Source organism: Idiotropiscis lumnitzeri, chromosome 9, assembly GCF_059441095.1.
Source record: "Idiotropiscis lumnitzeri isolate Australia: NSW breed Sydney's pygmy pipehorse chromosome 9, RoL_Ilum_1.0, whole genome shotgun sequence".
Lineage (NCBI taxonomy): Eukaryota > Metazoa > Chordata > Actinopteri > Syngnathiformes > Syngnathidae > Idiotropiscis > Idiotropiscis lumnitzeri.
Window position 1 is genome coordinate 23,357,392 of NC_142399.1, and position 25,000 is coordinate 23,382,391.

Below are 25,000 nucleotides of genomic sequence, written 5' to 3' on the forward strand. Positions count from 1 at the left end.
CCACCTTCAAACTGATGTTCCAATAATAACCATTTTCTAGCTATTTGTATTTCATCTCGGTTCGTCTTTTCTAACAATAGACCATATCTTGGACGATTGAAATCTGATAAATTCAGACCATTACATTAAAGTTTACCAAATTATTTCGCTTTAGACAGCCCATTCCTTCGTGCTGTTTCGTTCCCACCCACAACTGATGTCTTGTTTCCTTTTGACGTCCTTGGTTTGAAATTAGATTTTGAAAATATTCCCATGTCTTTGACCCAGGATATTGTCTCGAAAAGGCTTTTTCACCATCTGATCATCTGATTTTAGGGGTTACAGATTGTCTTCGTCTTTTTCTTCTTCTTCTACTCTTCTTCTCCTCCTTCTTCTCCGTCTCCTCCTTCTTCTTCTTCTTCGTCTTCTTCTTTGTAAATTACTCATTACTGCCACCTTTTGAAAAATCTTTTTGACCCTATTCTTGAACCTTCGTGAGGAGAGGAGGCTTGGATAATGGGTGGATCCATGTTAAACAAACGTCTTTGTATGAAGTTCTGAGTATTTAAAATTGCTTGTTGTTCTTTCAGCTGATTCAGTAGTTGTTTCCTTGCCTGATTACATCCACATCCATTATAACTGCTTTTCATCACAAGGGTTGCAAGAGTGTTGGAGCCTATAGTAGTCCACCCTGAGCTGGTTGCCAGCCTGTTGCAGGACTCACAAAGACAAACACCCATTCATACTGAGAGTCACACACCAATGGACAATTTTGAGTGTTCATTGAAACGACTAAGCATATTTTTTAAATTTGGGGGTAAACCGGAGCCCTATTAGAGCCCAAGCAGCGACCGCGGTCAGGCCCCTATTGTTTTTGTAGATGTTATTAGGGCCGTGCAGCACCCGCTGTCAGGTCCCTATTATTTTTGTGGAAATAATTAGGACCCATGCAGCGAGGTCCCTATTGTTTTTCAAGAAATTATAATTAGGGCCAGAGCAGCGACTGCTGCAAGGACCCTATTGTTTATTTAGATATTGTTATTATTATTATTATTATTATTATTATTATTAGCAGTAGTAGTAGTAGTAGTAGTAGTAGTAGTAGTAGTAGTAGTATTTGTATTACTATTATTATTATTAGGATTATTAGGTCCCTATTTTTTTCTAGAAATTATCTTCTTCTTCTTTTTCTATTATTATTATTATTATTATTATCATTATTATTATTATCACTCTAAATTGCCCTGAGGTATGAGTGTGAGCGCGGATGGTTGTTTGTCTTTGTGTGCCCTGCGATTGGCTGGCCACCAGTTCAGTGTGTACCCCGTCGACTGCCCGAATAAAAGCTGGGATAGGCTCCAGCACCCCGCGACCCTCGTGAGGAGAAGCGGTGCAGATAATGCATGGATATTATTATTACTATTATTAGGGCCCGAGCAGCAACCGCTCTGAGATCCCTATTGTTTTTGTAGAAATTTTTATTATTATGTCACAATAAGGAATTTGTCATTTTTCGTGAAAAGCTCTGGGCGTGGCTTCGCTAAGCCAACAAAACAATCCTTATTTTGAGGTACTAAATATGAACGAAAACTTATGAATCTTTGCACACACATCAGGCCTGGCAAAAACATCATTATTTTATTAGTTTGTTGTGCAATTTTTGAAAAATGGCTCGCTATCAACCCCTAGAAACTTTTTAAAAAAGCTGCGTCTGTGTTTCACCTAGCTTTTTGAAAATTTCATGGAGTTTGTACAAGGCCAAGACCTAAAAAAAAAGTCTCTTGGTGCCGTAAACTAAATTGCGCTGGTAGCCTGCCATTTTGAATTTACTTCAAACATTGACAAGGCTTTGACAAAAAACAAAAAAATGCTCTAACTTCAACTACACAAATATTCCTCTTGAAGATTCCACACACTATTTCTTGTGAATATTTCACATTTCCAACGTGCCTGGACCCCAACCTTGCCAGGGTTGCGAGAGGCCTTTATAGCTGCTTGCAGCTCTAGTTAGGGCCCGAGCAGCGACCATTGTGAGGTCCCTATTGTTTTTGTAGAAATTATTATTATGATCATTATTATTATTATTATTATTTTTATTATTATTATGGCCCAAGCAGCGACGGCTGCAAGCATGAAATTGTTTTATTCTAACTAGTGAGCTTAGAGGATCAAAGAAAAACAAGCCAACGCCCTAGCTAGGGGTGAGATAATGGGAAAATACTGGACGCTCTGCTGTTAAATCTCGTGAGGGAAAAGTACCGTTCGACAAGGGGACTTTCCACTCACATGTATAAGTCAGTGAAGAAGCTTCTAGAAGGGTGGAATTTTCCACTAGTGACTATGAGTCATGGAAACTTTGAGGAGAAGCTAGGCTATATAAACCTTGCCCAAGAAGCACGAAGGGCTCCTTCTTCGTGCATTTCATGGGGACACTCAGGCTGAGGGTTCTATTTTTGCATTTTTTTCCCCTTTTTCGAGACTTATGCTTTTTCTCGCCTCGGACTTTGATCCCTCGGTGGGATGGATCTTTCCTCGATCAATTGGACATCTCTAAAAAAGCTAAGCTTCGATAAGGTAACAAACTTAAGGAATAACATGAGTCATGCGCATTTAGAAAAAAGAGTCAATTGTCCAGTTATTTCTGGTTCTTCCCAAAATTTACCTTATTGCCGATTCGAACCGCTTTAGGAACTGATCACACTTAGAAAGCTCACCTGAAATTAGAATATCGTTTAAACGCATTTACTCACATTACACCATTTTACGATTATTTCCTCACTGTTTATTTGTTCGCGATGTTTATGCGCTGACTCTGTGATATTTCTGGATTGTCCCTTTTCAGATACCGTGACTGGCGGAATCAAATGTCAATTAACGTATGTCGCATGAGCCCTTGTATTCATATTAAATCTCTTGAATATTCTAATTAGACTCTATCTTTGTCATGCTTATGATTTGATTAATTCGCCCCACTAACCCTTTGTATTGAACGAACGGCCGGTGACATCGGGGCCCATTACTATCGACGATTAAATCAGTTAAAACATTTACTCTGGCTTAAAAACAGGTAAAAAACAAATTCGTATGGTCCTAATCAGGACAGTTAAACTTACTAGGTCAGTAACAAATGCAATACATTCACAGAGGCGAAGCTGCCGTAAAAACCGAGTGGTTGCATCGCCAGCTCTCGATTCTGTGCGGTTACTCATCGGGGGCGCGGCGAGAGACGGAGGACCGTATTGGCTCCGTAAAAATAAGGCAGTTAGCGAACCTAGCCGAGGAAAGGGCGCGGGGGCTACTCCCCCCGCCCACGGACCCGTTGAACAGAGAGCAGGCATATGACTTTATCCTGATTAGTCCTACGGGTAAGCGGAATCTGACAGGCCCTAATAATAATAATAATAATAATAATCATTTCGGCGGCACGGTGGCCGACTGGTTAGCACGATGGCCTCACAGTGAGAGACAGCGTCGGGCGTGGGTTCAATCCCGGCTCCGGCCATCCTGTGTGGAGTGTGCATGTTCTCCCCGTGCTTGCGTGGGTTTCTTCCGGGTACTCCGGTTTCCTCCCACATTCCAAAAACATGCATGGCAGGCCGATTGAACACTCTAAATTGCCCTTAGGTATGAGTGTGAGTGCGGATGGTTGTTCGTCTCTGTGTGCCCTGCAATTGGCTGGCAACCAGTTCAGGGTGTCCCCCGCCTACTGCCCGAAGATAGCTGGAATAGGCTCCAGCACCCCCGCGACCCTAGTGAGGAGAAGCGGTACAGAAGATGGATGGATGGATAATCATTTCTAAATAAACAAGAGGGACCTTGTAGCGGTCGCTTCTCGGATCCCAAGAAAAATAATTTCAAGCAAAAAAGAGGGTCCTCGCAGCTGTCGCTTTTCGGGCCCTAATAATAATAATAATGAAATTAATTTCTACAAAAACAATAGGGACCTCGCAGCGGTCTCTGCTCAGGCACTAATAATAATTTCTAGAAAAACAATAGGGACCTCGCAGCGGTCGCTGCTCGGGCCCTAATGAAAATTATTTCTAGAAAAACGAGAGCAACCTCGTAGCGGCCGCTGCTCGGGCCAAAAAAAAAAAAAAAATTTCTAGAAAAACAAGAGGGACCTCGCAGCAGTTGCTGCTCGGGCCCGCAATAATAATCATTTCTAGAAAGACAATAGGGTCCTCCCAGCAGTCGTCTTGGTCAAACGGGCCGGGATTGATATTTATTTTGCCACTAGGTGGCGGAACAAAGCCATATTGTTGACGCCATTTGCGCCGACGTTAAAATATTAAATTTTTTGCCAGGCCCGATGAGATTGCAAAGTTTGGTGAGTTTTCGTGCATGTTCAGTGGGTCAAAAATGCAATCGAACGCAGAGAACAAAGAAAAATAAATAAATAATAATAATAATAACTAGAGCTGCGAGCAGCTAGAAAAGGCCCTCGCAACCCTGGCAACATTGGGGTACCGGCACGTAGGAAATGTGAAATATTTACGAGAAATAACGTGACGAATCTTCAAGAGGAAGTATGGGTAGTGAAAGTAAGAGCAGCTTTTGTTCGCATAGTCTCGTCAATATTTGAAGTAAATTCAAAATGGCCGACTACCTTTCAATTTAGCACGTGGCTCTTAGAGACTCTTTATTATGACTTGGCTTTGTACATACTTCATCAAAGTTTGAAAAAGTTTGATGAAACAGATCCGTGTTTTTTTTTATTGTTCCTTTTTATTTCTATTGGGCGATAGCGAGCCATTTGTAATAAATTACACGACAAACTAATAAAATTTTGATGATTTTGTCAGGCCTGATGAGCGTGCAAAGTTCCACGAGTTTTCGTTCATATTTAGAAACTCAAATTCAGCGTTGTTTTATTGGTGAACTTCGCGAAGCCACACCCACAGCTTTTCACGGAACATGACGAATTTCGTATCGTGACATCCTGAAGGCCTAAACACTGTTGGAATTTAGCTTTAAATCAATGTTAGAATTTAATTTTAAACCAATGTAAACTCAAATTAGTAATCTGACTCCAATTTGTGACTTTACCCAACTCTCACTCATCCAACAATATGCGCGCTCGTTCTACAATAGAAAGGTATCAGGAAGCCGGCATTTTCACACACGAGTGGATTGTGCTGGTTTAGTTGAGAGGACAAATGATACAATAAAAAATAAGTTAATCAAAACAATGAAAGAGACGGGAAGACCATGGCCTGATTGTATTGATATAGTCAAGGCTTGCTCCTCCACATCAGTGAGCAAGATACATCACATCTCCAAAGGTGGATGTATGTGCACCTGTGGGTGCATTGTGACCCTGAGTGTGAGTTTGAGCCTACCATCCAGTAGATGGGGAGGTCTCCAGCTTCTCCTCACTCCGAGTCCAATCCCTGATAGTGGACACCAATGTGGCAGAGATAGCGTTGTCACTCCACTCGTCTTGGTGTGCCTTTGTTACGGATATATGTTTGCTCACTGGGTCCGGCATCAAGTCCAGAATGCATCCCGGTGGGTCCACCGTACAGAATGAGGTGGGCCCCTGGAAAACAAAATACATCACTTGGACTATGCTCGGGCCACACAAAGCCTCGGTGAAGGGCTCATCTGGTCCTGGGGTTTTACTGTATCTTATGGTCATGTGCAGTTTTTCTGCTGGCATTGTGTCATGCTCCCCCACAAGATACCTTTTTAACAAATCAACGATGTGTTCTGCGGTTCGGGTCACGTCTGCCGAGGGAAATTCCAAGCTCCACCAGTAATATGGCACATCCTCAGCTTCTGTGACCATCACAGGAACACAATCTAGGGGGCAGTGTATCACTTTGAACACTCCTTTATTGGTGGGAACAATGGCTAGCTCCATTTGGAGCATATCCGCTCGTCCCAACAAGTTGTGTGGGCACCTGGCCATCATTAAAACTTGGCTGGTGGAAGCTACCTCCCTCTTTTGGCCCCATTCCAATTTGAACATTTCACTCAAAGGAACTTTCGTTTCCTCTCCACTCGCCCCTGTCATTACTACCACACGCTTTGATTTTGGCACACTGGCTGTCTCCCTAATCACAGATCTTTCCGCCCCTGTGTCTGCGAGGCACATCATAGGTTTATTGTTTACATATACCAAAGTCTCTGGCCGCAGTTTTGAATGCACATTTTCCCTAGACAATTGGACCTCTATCTGATACTGGCCACGGTGTTTATTTAACATCCAACTTTCTCCTCTCCCTTCATCCGCCTGATCTTTTCCTAGTCATGCCTGCCTGTCATCTCTCTCCCTACATTCTCTGGCAAAATGCCCTTGCTTAAAACAAACAAAACAAAGTCCTTTCCTTCTCGCCTCCTCCCGTCTCTCCTCGCTATCACAATCTCTGACCCCCCCCTTCTTACTCTGTTCCTCTGGCTCTCTCGTGGCCCCCTCTCCCTTGCACTCCAATCTCTGCGCCCTTTTGACCCCTGTCTCTTCCAATCTGTGCGTACTATGTAAGTCTCCACGCCCTCCCGCAACTGAACCTCATGCGCTTTCTTTTTCATTTTATCTTTCATCACCTTTTCCGCGTGTACTGCATTATCCATAAACTCATCAATTGAGGCTGTGGGTAGTGTTACCATATTTTGTTCTATCCATGTTTTTATTTGTGGCTTGAGGCCGAATAAAATTGCTTGTTTGAATTGTTGGTTGAAAGGACCATTAGGGTGCCCATCCTCACTGATACCACTATTTGTCTTAAATATCGGGTACAGTTTAGCCCTGTATTCTTGTACTGTTTCCTCCATTGACTGCGTAGTTTGATTAATCTTAGCATAGTTTGGATGTCTTACAAATACACGACGCATATTTGAAAAAATGGAATTTGGATGGCTCAAACTATTAATAACCTCGTCTGTCGGCATGGTGAGATCACTATTCTTCCCGGTGTATAGGTCCCACTGCCCTTTGCACTGGTGCCATTTTAACCCTGTAATTTGCATGAGTGCCTGTTGCATTTCGGGGCCATTTAAATGGTAACTTTGTTGTAAGTCAATTATTCCCTGAATGCACCCTTCTACATCATCAGTGAGTTTTGGAATGTGTTCGAGGACCCTAATCATTTGTTCTTTTGTCCATGGCCTATGAACCAATACATAATGTGGTTGACCATCTTCCCCCGCTTTCGGATTCGCTACTTGGATGAGCGGGAAGGTCTCAGTGGGTTTACTTACCTCGGGTCCCTCTATGAGGATTGGCGCTCCCCCCCATCTCTTTATTCCATGATAACTCGGGCCCTTGACCCCTACGCGTCATTGCGTGCGACCCTGCATTATGTGATGTAGAATTTGGATCGTATCTTGGCGGCGGTATCGTTGGATACATCTGTGTTGTAGTGGGTGTGAATGACACATTATCATCTTGTAATGGTGGTTTCTCTTTTTTCATCCGTGTTTTGCCTACCTCTTGTGTATTTTGCGTCGTATTTAACTGTTGTCCTACGCTCGGCCCCGCGAACAACTGTTCCCTCCTTATTTTTATCACTCGCTTACGTCCTCTCCCTTGTGTTTCATCATCCTCAGCTCGAGCTACGTTGATACCATTCTGACTCACCCCCTCCTTTTTCCGTATCTCCTCATGCCAAACTCTAGCCTGCCGCAACTGTTTCCCTGGTGTATCGCGAGTACGTTGTTTTTGACGGTCGTGAATGGAGAGGTTTCTTAACAACTCCCCCATTTCTCTTACTCCAGCCGAACCTGGATCAAATTGATAGCGCTTTTTCCATTTTCCTAAATACCTGGTACTTCCTGGGAACTTGTGTTCCATCTGCTTTACCATATCGGGTGATTTCGACCTATCAGGTCTGGCTCCCCTCTTTTTGTCCTTTTTTCTCATTGTCTGTTTGTTAGTAGTCACACAGAAATATTTCGAGAGATTCTTTGGAGAAATGCTACGTGCTCGTTCACTTCCCCTGATGTCAAGCTTCTACCTTTTGACCTAGAGTCTCGGGAGGACATCAGCTTGGTGTTTAAACTTCACAGAACGTGAACGATTTTAGATCTCCTTTAAATACTCCCCATGCACACACATTTAATCAACTGTTAGTACGTCAGTCACAGGCCTGGTCGATTCACTGCCTCACTTGTTCGGGACCGAACCGTCCGGGAGTTCCGTTACCCGGACTGCACCGTTAAAACAACTGGTTTCCAATCTGCAGAAGTTACGTTATCTGCAGCAATGTTTTCTTGACTAAACTGATTCCTTAGGTCGCTGGTTCAGATCCGGCTCGAAGGACCACTTGAAATGTCAAGGGAGAATCACCCCAATGTGGAGGAGCGACTCACTCCTCGGCAAGTAGGAATTTGGACACGGACTCCAAACAGCAAGTTTCTGGCCAGGAGAGATGGAACCCCAGTGAACAGGTCTGATCTCTGAACCTCCAATTCTCCCCGGGCCTTTTATTGAGAATCATAAGTCACGTCGACATGTGCCGACACATTACAATTAATACAGAAATCAATACAGACTTACACAATCGTTTCAAAGGTACATGAAATCTCAAGGGCATGTTTATCCTTGGTCTGGCTGGTGTTTGTCCGGTCCACATCCGCCTCCCCTCATGTGTATTTAGAGTGGAGTTTGTTCGGTTGTCCTGACCTAAATGGTCGCCTTAACCTAAGTGGGGTGATGTTTTTGTTAGTTCCTAGATTTGTTAGTTAATGTATGAACCAAGGTTAGTAACAATATTCAATATTATAGTGTTTGTGTGGTGTTAGTTTTTATTCAATGTTGTATGATGTTAGACTGCGTGTGATATTAGACTATGTGTGACATTAAGTTGTGTGTGACATTAGGTTTATTTCTGATTACATTCGATAACATGATTTCTCTTATAATATTCTTCACACTCTCCAAGACATAGACAGCTCCAAGACCGCTGCAGTCTTCACCTCCTATTGTCTCAGATTGGCTCAATCCACCTCCAGGCCGTGCCCACACTGATTCTGTCAACTGGGGAGGGTGTAGAGACAGTAAAAACAATCACGGAGCCGTGGAGCCGAGCCCCCAAATCAGTCGGGCCCTGGGTCCACAACTCCTCTAGGAGAGACACACACACAGAACTACCTCTTCCGAGTGACCCTTCTCGGGAAATTTAGAAATTTTGCAATGTTCCCAGAACCGAAGAATTTGTAGTCGGTACTGAAGTATGATATCCTGATAGTGACGCGGAGTATTCAACAACTATGGGGCCTAGATCTTTAGTATGATGACGCGCATCCATATTCAATGTGATTTGTGGCTCGGCGAAAGTAAACAACTCATACCATTTCCGCTGCTCACACATGTGAGGACATAATAAATATATAATTCTAATGCTAGATGTACTCATGACTAAATTTAGATTAATGCATTTTGATAAACCAAATCATGTGGGATCATATGTACAATGTATTGTGTCAATTGGTGAATTTAATGGGTGGGGGTTGCTACACCACACATACAAGAGCAGGAACAGGGCATACACACCACGGGGGAATGGAGAACCAGGTTTCAGAGCTGCCCTCAGATGTTTCAGTTCAGTTCAGCCACTGGGAAGGAAGAGAGCACGGCATATGCTCCCCTCGACGGATGTGCACAGTCAAGTTCAGTCCCATCCGGGAATGCCACTCGAATTCCCGTGTTCGTTCAGTCAATGGCAGTGACTCAGGCAATCTCGAGAGTCCGCAAGGAGGATAGTGTTGTTGCTCACTGGGAGATGCGGAATATCTCTCCCCAGTTTCCAGCCCCATCGAAAACTTGTCCATCCACGTCCCCAGAATGCAGGGACCTGCTAGTCCTCGAACGCTGAAACTCCGTGGCCCCCTGTCATGGAATGGGGTACCAGCGAGTTGGTGTCAAGAGTGCGTTGGTTGTGGGTAACGGTGGCGTCCCCTGCGCTGGTGGAGCTCTGTGCGACAGTTATGGCACCGGACCAGAGGATGGCAGATTCCAAAAAGTGGCTCTGTATGGACAGCTCATCACCCAGTGACCCCACACCCCGCAGCAAGAGCACACCCCGCCCCCATGTTTCGGCTGCTGCCTTAGCTGCTTCCCCTTTTTGTTTTAATATTTTTATCTCTCTTGGCCTCCTAAACCTGAAAGTACAACAATGTTTAGTCACGCATCTTAATCCAATCTCATATTTTCCTTTTCTGATGTCGTGCAAAATTATGTACAAAATGTGTTCTACTTGGACCGATTAGCATTTTTCATTGAAGGACTATTTCCCCTGATGTCTGCCACCGGAAGGGGCACGCCCTTGTGGACGGCCAACTGGAACAGCTGTGTAATGTCGACATTATTGGATGGGTCACTGACGGAAGTCTCACTCCATTCACGTCTCGCCCTGGCCACATAGACCGGGCCTGTCTCCCCCTTCCCCACCTGAAAGTCACAGCCACATCGGCCCCAACAGGGCCAGAAATATCTGATGCACGGCACGGCCAATCTCACCTGAGGTGTCCCATTCAGCCGATGACCATCATGCTGGTCTGTAGGTCTGGCCTCTGCCTCAAGTGAGGACAGTTCCTGAGAAGTAAATTTTGTCCCGAATGTAACTCTCGCATCCCCCTACGGAGGACCTACCCTTGCATTAAGTGAGTCATTTTTCATAAAAACAGCGCAACTGCCCCACTTAACTGACATTAACTTCAAGTATCACCGCTGTGGTGCCGTATTATATGGAAAAGTCTAAACAATACAACACAATTTTGCCCTATCCTGGACTGGGTGTGTGTTATCTAGTCGTGCACCCAATGTAAATAATAAAACCTGTGGAGCACCTGAGCAGGCTAAAGCCACAACTATATCTTAATCTGTTTTGTGGACCCTAAATTAGAATATCTTATATCTCCCTCCTAGTTGAGGAGAACCTCCGAGATGGGCGTAGTGAGGCGCTATTTGAAGCGTTCTCCAGCCTTCTGGTCACACCGGTCACATGTCACCTCAAACCTGTGGAGAGAACTGGAGGAGTGGCACTTGCCAGTGAGAAGGGGTAAATTACCTCCCTCGTGAAACTTTCAGTTTTGGATAAATTTGGTGTAATAATGTCAATCAATCATTCACTTGATGCTTGAATTTAATTACTCCAATCTTTCTCCAATAACAATTTGAAAATCAATACTTGGGAGTGCAATAGGGATTCAGGTTGATCAGGCCTGTCCGCCCATTGCATCCTAAGTACTGTAAGGGCTTGCCGGTGCCCTCAATCAGGTTTCCTTCCTGAGGCCCGTCCCTTAAGCATTCACTCAAACCACCGATACATACAAACACTTTTTCTTTCACACTTTCATTCACCTCTAGGTATCTAATTCCTTACCCAAAAAGATCATTTCCAATTTCCAATTCCACACCGAGACCCCTCCCTCGGCGCGTCCGCCTTGATTTCACTGAGATTTGTGCTGGCAGATCCTTAATTTTGCCTCAATTCAGCCAGCGTATGCCAAAGTTTACAACTGTGGTTCTCTTGATTTTCCCATTCAGTCCCCGTGATGTCGTTTCTCCTGGACGTAGCTGACAATCCTACACCTGTGACGTCAAACACCTCATAGATGTGGATGTTAGCAGTCTGTCATTTATGAAATGCTGTCATGTCCCTTAAAAGTTGTCATGTCAGAGTTCGCGTCGTACAGTCATAAAACATCTGTCTTCCACCTTTGTCACATTTAATACACATCAGTTAATAAATCATCTACAGAACTTTTTAATCCAACTTTATATTTGGTAAACCAATCTCCAATTGCAAGATATTTCCTGTTCCAAGGATTTTCTTTCAACATGATCCGAGAATATTTCAATTAAAATCTGTCCCAAAACCATAATCACTTTGCTTAAAACTTTAAATCCTACTAAGACTGGCGCTGTTCTGCTGTTCTTCGGGTGTCTCTTGTATGTTTTAGTGTTTTAGTTTGTGTTCTAATTTCCTGCTAATTTATATTTATCTTACCTATGAATTACTTTATTACCTGATATGGAAGTTGAAATGCGCTATATCCATTAAGTTGTATATTCTTTATGTCCAAAAAATGTTAAATCCCAACTCGCCCGCACACACAAAGAGTGAGAGAAAAAGAGAGAGAGAGAGAGAGAGTTAGTTAGGGGCAGGGAAATCGAAACGGGTCTTAATGTTTTGAGTTGATGTTTAGATGCACGCCTCCGAACAAAGACGTTCGTTTTCTATAGGACTAATTAATAATAATAATAATAATAATAGTCCCTTTATTAGTCCCACAATGGGGAAATTCGAGATTCGAACTCAGGCCTCCTGGGGAGACTGGGTCCTGAACGCGGCGCCTTAGACCACTCGGCCATCCTGGCTATGCTACAAATTTAACTGGTCTTATCAGGAGCTATATAAGTGGCCAGTGCTTATGTCACTAAAAAGTCCTTAACAGCGGGTGGCACATCAAACTTGCAAGGAACCTGCAGTATGACGTCACTCTGACCCAATCAAGGCTCATATTTTCTTATGGGGAACACAAATTCCTTTATTGACCTTTATTTATGCCAGTGGATCCTTAAAAATTTTTTTCATGCAACACAATAAGAAGAATCAGATTAACAATAACCTTCAGAGAGGAGGCAGCAAAGAAAGTAAACAAAACTATAGTAGACCAAACAACCAGCTATGTTTATCAGCCAAAGGGAACACAGACACACACACACACACAGTGAAACGAGGAGACGAGTGTCAGGAAAAGAGACAAACTGGGCTGTGAAGGGATGGGTTGTATGGAAATAAACATAGGGGCCGCGGGCCTCAGTGTTTTCCACTCCTATTTGTCTGGAATTATTAAGGGAAAAATATTAACTAAAAAAAAATCATAAGCAAAATAAATAATATTCTCTTCCAATTCACAAAACCTTATTAATTAATTGAATAAATAGTGGATTTAGTGGTTCTCGATATTGCTTTCTACTAATTCTTTTATGGCCCTTTTTGTAAAGTCAAAATTGAATGACAATATGTTTTGCAGGCCTTCCTCATACGTCAATGCAATAGGTCATATACAGAACACTCATAACGTTATATTAAATATTGATATATATATCGTGCTTTCTTATCCAGTGTATCTTTTACTCTGCATAACAGAGCTATTCTTTTGATAATTATTACTTTGTGCTCGATAGATGTGGTTTCCAACACGAATTCTAATGAAGAATGACATCCAGCAGCAGTTTCTCTTACTCTAGTAATATCAATACCATAAATATCAATTTGAGCACCCATGTCTCTCCTCCTGTTACTGAATAACATGAAATTTGTTTTGAATTCATAATTATAATTATACTAATTAATTTGATAATTTATTTTACTCCTACCTGATTTTTATTCTTTTAAACTCTTGTTTCAAGCCTTCAGCACCTATAATAATGTCAGGGTTGAGGAAGGTGAGGACCCAAAAGCAGGGAAGCCAGGCAGGGGTAACTTAAAGGGCATTTATTAAACAGAAAACTAAGGCAAACAAGGAGCTTGGAAAAACTTAACGACAGGAAACCAACTACAGGGAGAGGCGACAGGAACCGGCAACAGGGACAGGCAACCGGGACAAGCGACAGGGACAAGCGACACTTAAAATGACAATGAACCAACAAGAACTGAAAGCAAGGGAACTAAATATACACAAATTGACGAGACAACGAGGAGCACCTGGACAAGACATGGAGGGTTGGAAGGACCGGATTGGTTAACACTAGGGCTTGGGTAAACGAGCACAGGTGGACACAATAGACAAGACGAGACAAGACACATGAACAAGGCCAAAACATGAAACCAAATACTAAACCAAAAATAACAAATACAAATCATGACAAATAATTTCTCCCCAAAATTGAAATAAACATGAAAATATTATTTATCCCCATTTTTCTAAACTGGAATCACTTTTGCCATTTTCTTTTGCCTGGAAACCCCTGACATTTATGATTGACGACAAATATACGCCAAAAGTTCAACAACCAGTTCAATATCACCCTCTACCAATCTTGTCACTTTTCTTCCAATTTTATGTTTGCCAATGCTGTCGCCAATTGATGCCTCCTCTACCATTGCCAATTCTTTTTCCATTTTACCTTTCCGAATCCATTTAGCTTTTTTTTTGCCTCTTCCAATTGTTTGATGTCATTCAACATTTTCCTCTCATTCTTTTGCACCTGCTTGGCCAACTTAATCATATCCCATGTGGTCATCCTTTTGTAATTTCAAAAACACCTTCCGATACCTCTCTTTTTCTCCTTTTCCTTTTTCTCCTCAATTCCACTCATTAATTGCGTCTCCAACTTCACATAATATTCATCAATTTCTTGCCTCACACCATCGCTTTCATACGGTTCATCGGAACCGAGCCCCATATCACACCTATCTCCACTCCTCCTGAATAATCCACTCCCGTGCGTCCCAGCCAAATCTCAAACAAAACTGTCACACCTATCTCCACTGCTTACACTCTCACACTCTAAAATACAAAATCCAGTTTTTCGTTATTACACAGACTTCGTGATACGGAAATACCAAATTTTACACCATATCAGGACCACGAATAGTACCAAACTATTCCAAATAGTACCAAACTATTTGTGTAGTGGGTAAATACCAAATTTAACACCCCACTACTAAACCATGAAATGAAATAGTACCAAAACCTTCAGATTTCAGTTCTAACACCAAAATAGTACCAAAACCTTCCTATTTCAGTTGTAATTAAATACCAAAATAGTACCAAAACCTTCCTATTTCAGTTGTAATTTAAGACCAAAATAGTACCAAAACCTTCCTATTTCAGTAGTCCATAAAATGGTACCAAAACCTTCCCATTTCAGTAGTAAGTACATTTTACTACCATCCACACATTTATTATACAACATGCAAATTACCCCCGTTTTCCTCTGTTCAATTTAGAAGTCCTCAATTGTGCAGAATTTAGACCTTAAGTAACAGGTATTTCTGCTTACCTTTTAGATGTGGCCACCAGAGGAAAACAGGTCCAATTTGCGATTTCCGTTTTAGCAGGTTGTCACCTGGTGTGGATGTGGATGGACGCTGGTTTCCAAACCCTGCTGCAGCTCTCTTTTCCTGGGTTCCAACCAAACCCTGTATCTCTCTCTTCCTGGGTTCCAGACCCAGTGGCCTCTCGAAGTCTTCTCTCCCAAATCACGTCAGGGTCACCAAAAATTGTTGGGAATTCAACTATCATCTGACTCCATTAAATTAATCAAATACGACCAACAATTGTGCGCGCTCCAATTTGGGAGAGAAATGACTGGAAGCCGGCAACTTCACACGGGAGTGGATTTATTCCTAACAGGAGATCTAGTACAAAGTCTGAGAGGCCCGGTTACAGCAACCAACAGGAAAAAAAAACGCACCCCCCTAAGTTGCCCAGGATCATTTATACATTTCAGCAAACAAAGCCAAGACTTCCTACTCTTCCCCTATTGGCTATGTGTCATCTGCAGTTAACTTTAGCTTTCTCTTAGTGGACGTCTTCTGCCCGCAAGGTGACGTGTCGGCTCTTCCCACGGTGCGCGCCAAGGCAGTTGTTTGTGCGCTCCACTGTCCATGAACCACTGGATCTGTTATTCTGCTCTCACGGTCGACCGTGTGACCATCTCACACAACAACAGCCGGGTGGCCTTGATCGAAATCCGGGACCCTTTGCGTCTGCACACTCAGTTCTCCGACGTGCGGCTCATCCTGCACAAAACATCTGCCACCCATGCATTTCACACAGCCTGGCCTGACCTTTTCTCATACATTGAATTAAAGCCCAATCAGTATATATCTTTATTGCATTAAACTGAATACATGTCACTTGCAGTCAAGCTTATAAAATCCTTTATTGCTTTTATTAGTCTTTCTTCAAGTGGTGGATCCTCCTGCTTGTGGTTGAAGGGTCCAGTTTCTTGTCCACCCCTTCCCCCTCGAGTTATCTGTCTCCGCCAGGCACCGACCTAAAACCTCCCAAACCTTCACATTCTTTCACTTTCTTTGTTCAGCTTCACCAGCCACACACCCAGCATTCCACAGAATAACAGTGACACAAGATGCAGGACATCGAATAAAACTAGCCAGGTTTCAACTCTCCCACTCCTTTAACACTTATCCGAGCAAATATGAGGGCGACCTTGTTAACCATCCATCCATCCATCTTCTGTACCGCTTCTCCTCACTAGGGTCGCGGGGGTGCTGGAGCCTATCCCAGCTATCTTTGGGCAGTAGGCGGGGGACACCCTGAACTGGTTGCAGGGCACACATAGACGAACAACCATTCGTGCTCACACTCATTCCTAGGGGCAATTTAGAGTGTTCAATCAGCCTGCCATGCATGTTTTTGGAATGTGGGAGGAAACCGGAGTACCCGGAGGAAACCCACGCAAGCACGGGGAGAACATGCTGTCATGACCCATGTTGGTCATGTCAGTGTTTTTGTTATTGTTTTTCTTCACCTCCCTGCCATGTCTTCATTCTGTTTATTTGGTCAGTTGAGTGGGGCGTTTCCCTTCAGCACTCGTTCCCCACCAGCCACGCACCTGTTCCCCGTTAGCCTCACACACCTGATGCCCATCTGCTCCCCTAATTACTGGACTATATGAACACCTCACTCCAACAACTCATTGTCGGTGCATTGCTCCGTTTGGACTGTCACGACCGCTCCCTGATCTCGTTCACGCTCATGTTCTCGCTCTCGCTCTCGCTCCCGCTCTTGTCCCTAGTTTTTGTCACTGTCTTTGTTCCTCGGTTTTTTGTTCTGTTTAGTCACGTTTAGTTTGTCTTTGTTATTTTGCACCCTGCCACGTTTGTTTGTCCTAGTACCTTGTTTGCCTTTTGGTTTTGTTTTGTTAAATAAATTCCCTTTAAGTTACCCTTATCCCTGCTTCCTCGCATTTTGGGTCCACCCCCTCCTCGCCAACCGGCGAACCTGACACATGCAAACTCCACACAGGACGGCCGGAGCCGGGATTGAACCCACGCCCGATGCTGTCTCTCACTGTGAGGCCATCGTGCTAACCAGTCGTCCACCGTGCCGCCCACCTTGTTAACCTGCTCAAGGAAAAACATCATCGAAAATAATTTGTATTAACTTTAACCAGTTGGTGGCGCTAGCACAGAAAAAAATTCTAGAAGTTAGGATCATCTGAGTCATGTTACGGTAGCTTTTGTTGCCACTGAGATTAATACATTTTTGCGGCACCGTAATGGCTACACGCCCTTTGCTGAAAAGTCACAAAATTCTGCATCTGTCTGTTTTAAATATAATTAATCTATCGCTTACCACGGGTATAGAACCAGCAGCTTTTAGGACCGCCGTTATCCGACCGCTACTTGAGCAACCAAACCTCGACCCACAGAGTCTCAACAACTATAGGCCGGTTTCAAATCTTCCGTTTATTGCAAAAATTCTTGAAAAAGTCGTAGTGCAACAACGTAATGAATATATGACTGCTAATAATCAATTTGAACCTTTTCAATCGGGTTTTAGAGCCGACCACTCTACTGAGACGGCCCTTGCTAAAGTTACTAATGATCTTCTCATAGCTATGGACACCGACAACTCATCAATATTACTCCAACTCGATCTTAGCACCGTTTTTGACACCGTTGATCATAACATATTTATTAAAACGCCTTGAAACGTGTGTTGGCATTTCAGGTTCAGCGCTTTCTTGGTTTAATTCGTATCTGTCGGACAGGACGCACCGTGTAATTCATGGCAATGCGACTTCTGATCTTTGTAAGATCACATGTGGAGTTCCGCAGGGAACGGTACTTGGACCTCGATTGTTTTGCATCTACATGCTACTGCTTGGTGATATTATACGGAAATATAACATTAGTTTTCACGGTTATGCTGATGATACGCAATAATACATGCCGTTGGATATTACAAATCCGCGTGATTGCTATAAATTAGAGGTATGCCTTGCCGAAATTAAACAATGGATGTCTTTCAATTTTTTGCGTCTTAACTCAGATAAAACCGAGATGCTGATCATTGGACCAGCGTGTCATCGGTACCTTTTCAAAGACACCACTCTGAGTATCGATAAATGTAATATTGCCCAAAAGGATTCAACAAAAAATCTCAGTGTTATATTTGACGCAACTGTCGTTTCAAATGCACATGAAAAATATTCCTAGAACTGCGTTTTTTCATCTGCGTAACATTGCTAAAATTCACCCAATTCTATTAACTTGTGACGCAGAAATCTTAATCCATGCGTTTGTTACGTCTCGCCTCGACTATTGTAACGTTTTGCTCACGGGTCTCCCCATGTCTAGTATTAAAAGTCTGCAGTTAGTTCAAAATGCAGCAGCTAGACTCTTGACTAGGACGAGAAAGTTTGATCATATTAACCCGATACTATCCAATTTGCATTGGCTTCCGGTCCACTTGAGATGTGATTTTAAAGTTCTGCTACTTACCTATAAAATATTGCACGGCTTAGCACCTTCCTATCTCGTTGACCTTGTGGTACCATATGTTCTGTCCCGAAACCTTCGCTCACAAAATACTGGTCTTTTAGTGATCCCGCGAGCCAAAAAGAAGTCCGCAGGTTCTAGAGTGTTCTCTATTCGGGCACCAATGCTCTGGAATGCACTACCCTCAGGTATTAGAGGCGCCACCTCAGTAGAAATGTTCAAAACACAATTAAAGACGCATTTATACTCTTGTGCATTTAGGTGAACTATTTGTTGGCCTGTTTACTGCCGCTTTTTTCTCTTTCCTGCCCCCTTTTCCCCCGGCTGGGGGATTAGTTGACGGTGACCCACTAGGAAGTTTAAGGCATTGACCAACTGGGCGTGCACTGTTGGAATTTAGCTCTAAATCAATGTTAGAATTTAATTTTAAACCAATGTAAACTCAAATTAGTAATCTGACTCCAATTTGCGACTTTACCCAACTCTCACTCATCCAACAATATGCGCGCTCGTTCTGCAATAGAAAGGTATCAGGAAGCCGGCATTTTCACGCACGAGTGGATTTATTCCCAATACACAGATTTACTACATATTCGCCTGGGTCTCGGATCCCTCTCAATACAACTCTACCCCTCTCTTGCCACCAACAGAACGGAACAGAACAGAACTTTTTCCGAGTTGCCCAGTAGTCATTCATACTATACAATATGTAAATTATACAAAGACAAAGGCATCCTGGTATGATTCTATTGGCTATGTGTATCCTGCAGTTAACTTTAGCTTGTTCTCATTGGTCTTTCTTCCCCCGCCGAATCCCGTGGTGGCTCCTCCTGGTTGTGCTTGGTTCATCTCGGCTTCACCCCCTCCTTATGGCGATCACCATCTGTCCTGCAACATTCCATTCTTGCACACCCCCGCAACCAGTTTCACACCTCCACACACAGTTTTGCTCCACCAGTCACACGCTCAGCACTTTACAGTCTCACACTTTCATACACTGGATGCAGCAACATCTAATGAACTATGTTAAGCTCAAACTCTTATATTCCTTTAATAGTCAAATGTATGAAATCCTTTAAGTGAAACCGAAGTTTGGACCATGCTAATGACAAGACCCTCAGGAGAGGAATGCAGGAAGATTGGATCAAGGCTGCAACAAAGGAGGTGTGAACGAGACACCTCTGAAACAATGGACTTTCATGCCGGGACAACAAAAGTCATGCTGGTGGCTCCTAGCAGTCTTCCCTTTGCTCTGTTTAGATTGACTGCCATGATTACATTATCCTTTAGCACCTGTTCCAGTGATGTTGTCTTCCTGCAGCGCGACATTCAATCAATTTATTTATATACTTTAGCATCTAAATTAATTATTTGTTGGCCTGTTTACTGCCGCTTCTTCTCTTTTCTGCCCCCTCTTCCCCTGCTTGGGAATTAGGTGATGGTGATTCACTTGTCGGCTTCGTTAAGATAAGATAAGATTCCCTTTATTAGTCCCACAATGGGGAAATTCGAGGTTCGAACCCAGGCCTCCTGGGGAGACTGGGACCGGAACGCGGCGCCTTAGACCACTCGGCCATCCTGGCAGTTAAAAGGGCTCCATGCAGTATATTAAAATGAAAGAAAATATATTTTTTGATACCATGAGGTGGCACTGTGTGTACAACAATATAGTAACATATTGATGTCCTCAGGTACAGTTTCTCACATTTGAGGATAGTCCAGCCCTGAAGACATCTACCAACCTATTTTTCACCATAGTGGTATCTCTGGTTAACTGGTTAAAGCAAATTCAAGTTATTTTGTTTGATGTTTTTCTCCGAGCAGGTCAACAAGGTCGCCCTCATATATGCTCGGATGAGTGTTTTGGCCTTGAGGATTACAATACGAAATTTGTCATTTTTAATGAAAAGTTGTGGGCGTGGCATCGCACAGTTCAGCACTAACATAACGCTGATTTTGAGGTTCTAAATATGAACGAAAACTTGGGAAGCATTGCTCACACATCAGGCCTGGCAAAATCATCAATATTTTCTTAGTTAGTTGTGCAGATTTTTAAAAATAGCTCGCCATGGCCCTCTAGAAATGTTAAAAAAAGCAGCCCTGGTTGAGTGTTTCACCTAGCTTTTTGAAAATTCTATGGAGTATGTATAAGGCCAAGACCTACAAAAAAGTCTCTTGGAGCCATGAGCTAAAGTTTACAGGAAGTCGGCCATTTTGAATTTACTTAAAAGGGGGCGGGTCACCACAATGGACTAAATGCTTAATAACTCCCCTGCACATGCTCTAAAAAATCCAAAACTTCACCTGTATATATAACGTCCCAACCTGAAGAAATCTATATGTTATTATATTGTTATACACAGAGTGCCACCTCATGGTATCAAAAAAGATATTTTTTTACATTTTAAGATACTGCACGGAGCCCTTTTCACAAAGCCAACTGAAAATTTGTCAGAACAGCCTCAAGACGATGATCTTAGTCTATGCCGAATTTTGTGACTTTTCGGCAAAGGGCGTAGCCATTAAGGTGCCGCAAAATTTTATTAATCTCAGTGGCAACAAAAGCTACCGTAACGTGACTCACATGATCCTAACTTCTCTAATTTTTTCACATTTGAGGATAGTCCAACCCCAAAGACATTTACCAACTTATTTTTCATCGTAGTGGTAGCGCCACTTACTGGTTAAAGCAAATACAAGTTATTTTCGTTGATATTATTCTCAGAGTAGATTAACAAGTTCGCTTATTTTGAGGTTCTAAATTTGAATGAAACCTCATGAAGCTTTGCATCCAAATCAGGCCTGGCAAATTAATCAAAATTTTATTAGTTTGTCTTCATTTTTTTTAAAATGGCTCGCTATCGCCACCTCGAACATTTGAAAAAAAATAGCACCAGATCTATGTTTCATCAAACTTTTTGAAAATTTGATGAAGCACGTTGTCAGGTTTGTCAATCAGACATAATTTATTTTTAAAGTTTATCTTACCCCTGGTGTTCCGTGCTGTCCCTTCTGGTCCAGTCGGATGGTGATCGAGCCGCGCGTCGGGATGTTCTAGCAAGGCTGACCTCGAGATGAGGGTTTTAATACTAGTTGCTGTGCACAGTCTTCCTCCAGCCGTCACTGTTCCCTCCGCTCGATCCAGTCACCATCCAGCCCCAACTATGAAATGTCACGGGAGAATCACATCAAATGTGGTGAAGCGACCCTTACCATGACAAGTAGGAAATTCAGAGACAAAATAGACACGGACACCAAGTGGCAAGAGTCTGGCAGGAAGGAGAGATGATACCCCAGTGATCGGGTCGGATCTCTGGAGCTGACTACACCCCCCTGGGCCTTTTATTGAGAATCACAAGTTATATCACAATACAGGTTTACACAACAGTATCAAGGGTATGTTTATTCTGGTCGCAGCTGTTGTTTATCCTGCTCACGTCCACACTTCTTTCATATTGGTTTAACGTTGTTGAGTCGCCTTAACCTGGGTGCAGGTGGCTGTTCCCAGAGTTGTTAGTTAATGTGTGAACCAAAATTAGCAACAAAACCAACCATGTAGTTAATGTTGTGCAGTGTGATATTAAACTTATCTTTATTACATTTGTTAACACAATTGTTCCGATGTTATTTCTCTGTAGCCACTTCATAAGAATTTCTTTATTATTCTCGACATTCTTCTTTAGCATAGGTGCCGTCGTAGTTGCAGCAGACAAACATCTCTTATCAGGATTCAGCACGATGTTGGTTGCGTCAGCTTGTCTCCTGCATTTCCACTCAAACAGCAAACACTCAAGCATAGTCTATTTCACTAGATTGCAACATGTTATATGCACTATGTATTTAAATAAAGCTGTGTCACGGCAAATGTATAATAACCTCTTAATACTATTCTAACACACGTACAAAGCCAAGACATAATAATAAGTCTCTGGGAGCCACATTCTAAATTGACAGGAAAACGGCCATTTTGCATTCACATCAAACATTGACGAGGCTTTGATAACAAAAACTGCTCTAACTTTAACTCCATAAAAATTCTTCTTGAAGATTCCTCACGTTATTTCCCGTAAACATTTCACATTTCCAACGTGCCGGTACACCAACGTTGCCAGGGTTGCGAGGGCCCGATATAGATGCTCGCAGCACTAGTTAGGGCCCGAGCAGCGACTGCTGCGAGGTCCCTATTGTTTTTCTAGAAATTATTATTATTATTATTGGGGCCCGAGCAGCGACTGCTGTGAGGTCCCTATTGTTTTTGTAGAAATTATTATTATTATTATTAGGGCCCAAGCAGTACTTAGTTTAAATGTGGGAACTTTATTGAAATTCTCAGCAGTGAGAATAGATTTGCGCACATAGCATTTCCATGAGCTGCCCTCACATTCGCAGCACTTCATGGACAAATACGACGAAGCACTCTCTCCACATTGGCTGTAGAGATGTAAACATTCCAAATTGGGCACTGGAGGACTCACACAGACGCTATCGCAAAAAACACATTCCGAAAGACATAACAATTGGAGATCGGAGTACACGCACATACACGCTCGTACATACACAGGCACATATAAATACACCTGCACATGCACACACACATATAAATACACCTGCATATACACGTGCACATACACACACACACACATGCACACCGACCAGATTACAGAAGAATGCCAGCGGGTAGAGAGACGGAGAGACTGCCCACCGGAGATGGCCAGACTTGGCGTGCCAGTCTTGGGGACCAGATGGGAATCAACTATCCAGACGATGACTAACCTGGGGAGGACCTTCCCTTGGACATGGACCCGTGCCGTGGGAGGGAGCGAGGACGACCAATTCAACCTACATTACCCTTGACAAAAAAAACTATAAAAACTGAAGCTGGGCTGAAAGATGGCACGCATTTTTCGACTGTGCTCGCCCGAGTGCAGTTTCTCGTGAGATTAAGAAAAAGCCGCCCAGATATCTGTCTTTGTACTATTTCCTGAACTCCAGAAAATGAAGAAACTAAATATCGGAACTCTAATCAGTTGTTGAGTCTTTATTTGACCCTTTTCTTCTTGAGCACAAAAAAACTAACACGCATTGGAGTAAGTTTGGCTTTTAAAGGTTGATTTACCAACTACTCATTTCCACGGTGACCCAATTCCAACATTTTCACTGTCTTTAATTGTTGAAACACGGTGTTTTACTCTATGTAAAGCGCTTTGTTACAGCTGCAATTGTTATGAAATGCGCTACAGAAATAAAGTTAGATTGTATTATATTTTATTGGTACCGATATCCCATGCGACACTAATCTTTATTCATAAATAGAAGCAAAGACAACATTTTCGATTATTAAGTTTTATTGCAAACATTTCAATGAAGCAGACATATGTCATGAAACAAAGATGCATTTAATGGATGAATTTCAAATGTATTAATTATGTCTACTGTCATCCGTGTATTTGGTAACGAAAGAAAAATAAGGTTGCAGCACATGCTGCAAGTGAAGACTTAAAAAGGTATACACACGTGGACATAATTGTTGAAGAATCCGTTAAAAATACACTGACAATGGGTTATTTGAAAAGGTTACTCTTGAACAAAATTGTGACTTTGTTAGGTGTCAAATTTCAGGAAAATATTTGACCTACACACACACCATACAACCAACACTGCCCATAAATAGGAACAAATATCTCATACCAGTCTCTTCAATTCATATACGACCTGTGCATGAGTTATAATTTCTAAACTGGCTTTCAGACCTTGATAATGAAATATATACTTGTGAATTACAAAAAAAACAACATTTTGTAAGGTGTATACTTTTGAATGAAATAACTGAATAAAATATCTTTTTGTTTTGTTCTTGAGAAGCACTCATTGAAATTACTCCAGTTTGACATCTCCTTTCAGCTTCCTCTTGACTCGTGAGTATGGGCTTAATGTGTCATCCATGATGAAGTCATATAAAACCTTCACCCACGATGTGTACTGTGGAAGCTCATCATAATACTCTGCTGCGATTTTCTTCACCTACAAAATACGATAGAATAGATGAGAATTAGGAGTACCGTGCACAGTCCTAAATTTGACCATTGTGCACCTGTGCAATTGTCAGTGAACACACATGATGTGACTCAAATTAGACAGACAGACAGACAGACGAAAAGCCCAGGGATGTAATTGAAGGGGCTTGGCTACCTTTGCCACCACTTAACCCAGACCCCAAATGAAGTGATTATTAGTGACATTTTCAAGTATACTAACCATAGGCAGCCTACATCCTGGGATGCTGGGGAAGTCATGGTGCTCATTGTGATACCCTACATTGAAGGTGAGCAGATTGAGGGAGCCGTAGTAGGAGTAGGTTTCATGGCCTTTGAGGAACATGTAGTGTTCAGCTATAAAGTGACCAGAGATTGGGTGTAGACCCATACCAAGCATGGAGCCAGCCAGCATGTACATCAAAGGTTTGACTCCCCACAGCCAGAATAGTAGAATGTCAAAGGTGACTTGAACAAAAACATTGGTCAGCTCCAACTGAGTTAGGGGTTTGGGGTTGATACAAAGAGGTCGAATAGCGTAGAAAAGAGGCTGCAAAATTATCC

General features: G+C 42.6%; 2 protein-coding genes and 1 long non-coding RNA gene across 9 annotated transcripts in view; 1 reads left to right on the top strand and 2 right to left on the bottom strand.

The window, feature by feature from the left end:
• LOC148331454 (zinc finger SWIM domain-containing protein 8-like) overlaps positions 1-403 on the bottom strand; it is a 259,367-nt gene extending 258,964 nt beyond the window's left edge. For all 7 annotated transcript variants that reach the window (XM_088304030.1, XM_088304028.1, XM_088304029.1 and 4 more), the window contains exon 1: positions 1-403. This exon is cut by the window's left edge and continues 521 nt beyond it. The gene's annotated coding sequence lies outside the window, so the exon portion shown is untranslated.
• A 1,995-nt stretch (positions 404-2,398) lies between these two features.
• Positions 2,399-23,408, top strand: LOC148331458 (uncharacterized). The gene is made up of 3 exons (XR_015844997.1): positions 2,399-2,553; positions 8,212-8,367; positions 8,862-23,408. It is a non-coding gene; the product is annotated as an uncharacterized LOC148331458 (long non-coding RNA).
• A 323-nt stretch (positions 23,409-23,731) lies between these two features.
• Positions 23,732-25,000, bottom strand: part of degs1 (delta(4)-desaturase, sphingolipid 1) — a 36,582-nt gene continuing 35,313 nt past the window's right edge. The window contains exons 2-3 of the mRNA XM_088304036.1: positions 24,660-25,000; positions 23,732-24,425 (exon numbers count right to left, since the gene is read on the bottom strand). The exon at positions 24,660-25,000 is cut by the window's right edge and continues 402 nt beyond it. Of these exons, the coding sequence (XP_088160162.1) occupies positions 24,279-24,425; positions 24,660-25,000 (488 nt within the window). The 3' untranslated portion in view covers positions 23,732-24,278. The remainder of the gene's footprint in view (positions 24,426-24,659) is intronic.